Below are 4964 nucleotides of genomic sequence, written 5' to 3' on the forward strand. Positions count from 1 at the left end.
GACGGGCCGGACATTTTCTGATGACAGCGAAAAGAATCAAACAATTAAGTCACTAGACAGGTGTACTTAATCATGTGGCAGGTGAGTGAACACAGCTTTGTATTAAACAGTTTTTATTTTGACAGGAAGCCCCTCAGTGATGAGCTTTCTGTCAGTGTCACTGCTCCTTTAGTAGGTGAGTTGCAGATGGATCTCACTGCTTTATACAATGAAACAGCAGCCAGTTAAATAAGATTAGTTAACTACAAACTCTGTTTTGGAAGAAAAAAAGTTTCAAGAAAATGTAAAACGAAACCATAAATAAATGGACAAAAAAACCCTGTAAAAGCAGAGGAATGTGGGTTTGAGGGAGGGACCACAACAAGAAGCGAAAGTTAGAAGTTCCTGGTTTGCAAACGGAGAAGAAAGAGAAGCAGCATTAACCATTAAGCCGTCAGAACCTGGAGATGAAACTCTGTCACATTTTGTTCTGCTTCATCTTCCTCTGTGAGTAAATTCTTCTTATTTCTTATTTATAAAGATGTTTGCAGGTTTTGCACTGCATCAGAAATAGTGCTGAAAGAAGAAGCTGAGGTTGTCTGTGAGTCAATGCCCACCACTGTTCTCACAGAGCAGATAAAAGCCTGCATTCAAACTGGTAAAGGTTTAACAGTCAACGGAAATGACAGAATTACAGCGTAGTTTGTTGAGATGAAGACATACTCCGCCTCCTCGAGTTGACAGGTGTGCCAAGGTAAGTATCCCCGTCAGAATTTGTTTCCCTTACGTCGGAGCATTCGGTGTGGACGGAGAGCGGATGCAATTGACTCCGCCTCCATTACATTACCGTTTAGTTTGTTGGATGATTTCAATAAACCAAGGATATTTTGACTGATAATTATTTGTATCCTTCTCTAACTGTACTGTATAAAGAGCTAAAACGTCCAAAATTTCAGAAATAATAAGTCATTGTTAGAGGTGTTTGTGATCTAAAAGCCCAGTGCGCGCTCCCGACGCAGGGGAAACAAATTCTGTCGGGGATACCGACCTTGACACGTCACCTGGTTAGCAGCTGCTTTCAGACCGACAGCAGCTCGTTTGTGTTCAGAGTGCTGCTTCCTTCTTTTCCAAACCACTAAACCACATTTAGAGCTTGTAAGGAAACAACCTTATCATTGAGTTCAGGAGGAACAGCACAGCTTTAATGTTAACGGAATGAAAACTCTGAATATTAAGTAACTATTTCAAAAACCTCAAAGCAGATCAAGATCTTAATACAAACAAATAAGAGGTCAGTTTTCAAGCTTTTACCTGAGCTGTTCTTCAGCAGATGGCTTGTACCGATGTCATGAAGAACCAGGATGATTTTGTTCAAATGAAAAATACAAAGAGAGTGAATTTAAATGAACTATTTTAAATTGTTTTGTTGAATTAGAGAGAATAATTATCTGTTTCAGTTTAATTTAATGCAATATTTAAAATCAAATGCAGTGTTTACAGGAAGTTGGTAACTTCCTGTAAATATTTTCTACAGACCTGCAGGATGGAAACACTGGACTTGCCAACGCTGAAACTCTCGTCTATGAAGGAGTGGAAGGAGGAAACATCACAGTCGAATGTAAATTTTATTTCCCAGGAAGTACGACATTGTTCTGCAAAGACAAATGTGAAAAAGGAAACGTTCTCATTGAAACAACTGATTACACAGCTCAGAGCGGCAGATACAGCATTACACTTGTAAAAAAGAATCTACCGTCAAAGGATATTGTACACGTGAGCATCACACAGCTGAACAAGTCTGATTCAGGATGGTACAGGTGCACACTGGACAGAAGTTTACAACCATGTGATTTTCAGCTTGTCATCACAGGAGGTGAGTAAAAAAATGTATTCATGTCCCTGAAGATGTGAACTTCTCACTGACCACAGTTACTTTTCTTTCAATAACCTACATGTGTCATATTTACACTACACGTTTAGTTCAATGAGTTGTGCTGTAAGAACATATTAACCTCTATTACTCACATGCAGACAGAAAACCTGCTCCAAGCAGGATTGTTATTATTCAGATTTTTCCTTGTTCACAGCTTCAGACACTCCAACACCTCATCAGCCTTTATCAACATCAACGTTTCTCCTGTCGGCCTCCACAACAACAACAGCAACAACACAGCATGTGAACGTCAGTTCAGGAAGCTTCACATCTTCATCAGCCTCCTCTGAAATCTCCAGACAGCCTCAAACAGCTGCAGGTTCAGGTACATCGTATCTGCATGTGTGTGTGGGTGTGAGTGTGAGTGTGGATCCGTCACTGTGTTTATCACAAAAATACAAACCTCATTCATATTTATTAATGACACACCAGCAGATGTGGAAGAAGGGGTCTGATTTATTCCTATAAGTATGAATAGAAACAGACACATTGGAGAAATACACAACTCAGAAGTAAAAGATAAAAGTATTTAAATTAAAATAGATTTAAAGTATCAAAAGTAAAAATTCCACATTCGCTGCAGGATGAGGTATATTATTTTTGTTTATTTAAACATTTTTCTTGTTATTCCATCTTATTGTACCCTCATTATAGTTTGAACGGAATTTATATAATTCTTTATTTGAGTATGTTTTGTAATATTAAGCTACAGAAGTGAAGTTATAAAATAAATGTACTGCAGTAAAGATCAGACACGGGGTGCCATTTACATAAAAAGGGAAAGACCAACTCTGAATCGAGGAGGGGGCCTAAGGGTACATCTGTCACCATCTTACAATGCTGTGATTGCAGCCATTGCCAACTCTCTGTGAATGGTACTCATGGCCATTGATCAGTGGTTGTTGATCAATGGTCAATGGGCTTTTATCAATGGGCATTCAGTGGTGCTAGTTTCAGTCATTGTGCAAATGTATTGTTTATAAGATTGGGGAATCTTATTTCAAAAATGTATTTATTACATATCACATATTTAGAGTGTAACAATATAAAATCTGTTCTATTACGTTGCAGATAAGCTGCTTCATGTGACTCTGATTCTGGTCGCTATGATCACCATCTTATCAGCAGCTTTGCTGATTTTCTACAAAAACAGGAAGAATAAACCAAAAGGTGAGCCTGTAGTAAACAAATTCATCTCTTCAGTCCACAACATGATGCAGGTTCATTTCCTGGAGATTAACCCTTAACTTAATGTTAAGCCAAACCTTTATAATATATTGTGTAATATTTATTATGGGGACTTTTTATTGCAAAATGTGAAAGTGTAAATAACTTTATGCTTTAATAATAAAAGTAACAATAAAATCTGAAAGGAATTGAAAGCACTGTGACACAGTTATTGGTTGCAGTTTATTTCAAATCAATCATTGTTTAATCTCTTCACTACTTTTTTCCTCACACTGTTCAGTTCTTTGGGTTCTGTTACTGTGTGACTTAATGTGACATAAATACAGATGTTTAATGTTTGCATGTTTTTCAGGATCTTCTATGAAAACTGAACATGCTGACATCACACAGGTGGGTTTTAGGAGTTATGAGTGACCTGAGCTTCATTACTACTTGATTAGGATCAATCAGCCAGTTTGTTCTCTTTCTCCAGGCCAACTGGCTTTATGGAAACATCACAGAGGATGAAGCTCAGAACCGTGTAACTCCTGTGCGGGTGTCTTCAGTTTATGACTACCCCGAAGGCTCGCAACCAGATGGAGTTGAAAACCAAGAGCTCTACAGCCTCGTCACCGCTCCTCAGAACACAGTAAATAGAATCATGGTTTGAATTTAAACTCTGGCATCAGAAACAATGATCGGTGCAACGTTTTGGGCAGTAAAGTAATTCACTAGCTGTCTTGATCGATCTGTTATACTGTCTCTTATATTATAGTGATTTACTACATGCAAAAAGTTGCTGTTTGATTCCAGGCAGAAACAGAAATTGCTTCAGGAAGAGCAGCAGATGTAAAACTAAATCAAAACTCTAAAAAACTCTAAATCAAACCATGCAGAGCTGCCAGCTGTGGTGAAGCCTTGTGACAAATCAGCAGCAGAAATGACCAATGACAGTTAAACAGTGCAGTGATGGATCTTTTGTTAAAACAGCAGAGTGGAAGCTCACAGGCTTGTGCTGGTATCAGTTTCTGTAGCATAAGTAAAATCGATTTCTATTTTAAATCACTCTTACTTTATCAACAAGATGAAGGTAAACTTTTTTTAAGAGTTCACAAATTTTGTCTATTTTTTAACCTACATGTACAAAAATTATCTTCTGTCTGGTAGTATCTCTAAATGTTCATGTAATTACAAATTCATTTTTAAGATTCTGAAGCTTGATGTCACCTTTTTATTTCAGGCTACAGATGACATGAATGATGCTGATTACACTGAAGTGGATTTTTCCCACATTCCTTCCTCCAATAGCGCCCCCTGTGGTAATATATGTGACACTGTCTACTGTACACCTGCGATTTATGCCAATCACCCCAACGTTGGTTCACCTCCTCTGTACTCTACTGTTGAAATACATTAGATCTAATGCTGTGGATGGCACCTCAGTAGTCAGCAGGTGAACATAATTAGCCTTGGATAAATGCAATGTTTTATGATAGTTACTCATTATTTAGCTTAAAAGATAACTAATTCACTTTTTTTTTCAAACTATGGTATTTCCCAATAATGTTATTGTCATAATTGACAGACAATTACATAAAATCATAATATTAGTGCTAGCTGGCGTTAGCCAGTACAATTCCGGCCACCTTTTTGTTCAAATATGGCCACTTGTGTTTACAGAAAAGAGAATAATGCATCATTAAAGACCTCAAAAAGCTGGTCCAACTTTTTATTTAAAAAAAATACTCTCTGTGAAGTTGTCTCTGTCTGTTACTCGATATAAATGGTAAATGGCCTGTATTTGTATAGCGCTTTACTAGTCCCTAAGGACCCCAAAGCACTTTACATATCCAGTCATCCACCCATTCACACACTGGTGATGGCA

General features: G+C 37.7%; 1 protein-coding gene across 4 annotated transcripts in view; it reads left to right on the forward strand.

Moving 5' to 3' along the window:
* The window catches only part of LOC102193430 (uncharacterized), a 40106-nt gene extending 35210 nt beyond the window's left edge, over positions 1-4896 (forward strand). For 2 of the 4 annotated variants that reach the window (XM_005747967.1, XM_005747968.1), the window contains exons 3-7: positions 2067-2237; positions 2984-3082; positions 3453-3490; positions 3573-3728; positions 4320-4896. In XM_005747967.1, coding sequence (XP_005748024.1) covers positions 2067-2237; positions 2984-3082; positions 3453-3490; positions 3573-3728; positions 4320-4496 — 641 coding nt within the window. In that variant the 3' untranslated portion in view covers positions 4497-4896. Of the gene's footprint in view, positions 1-402; positions 487-1513; positions 1853-2066; positions 2238-2983; positions 3083-3452; positions 3491-3572; positions 3729-4319 lie in introns of those variants that run through there. The other 2 variants (XM_005747965.1, XM_005747966.1) reach the window with 2 other exon arrangements.
* The last annotated feature ends 68 nt before the right edge of the window (positions 4897-4964 follow it).

This window comes from Pundamilia nyererei, unplaced genomic scaffold (genome assembly GCF_000239375.1).
Source record: "Pundamilia nyererei isolate P.nyererei 1_Seehausen unplaced genomic scaffold, PunNye1.0 scaffold00210, whole genome shotgun sequence".
NCBI classification, from domain to species: domain Eukaryota; kingdom Metazoa; phylum Chordata; class Actinopteri; order Cichliformes; family Cichlidae; genus Pundamilia; species Pundamilia nyererei.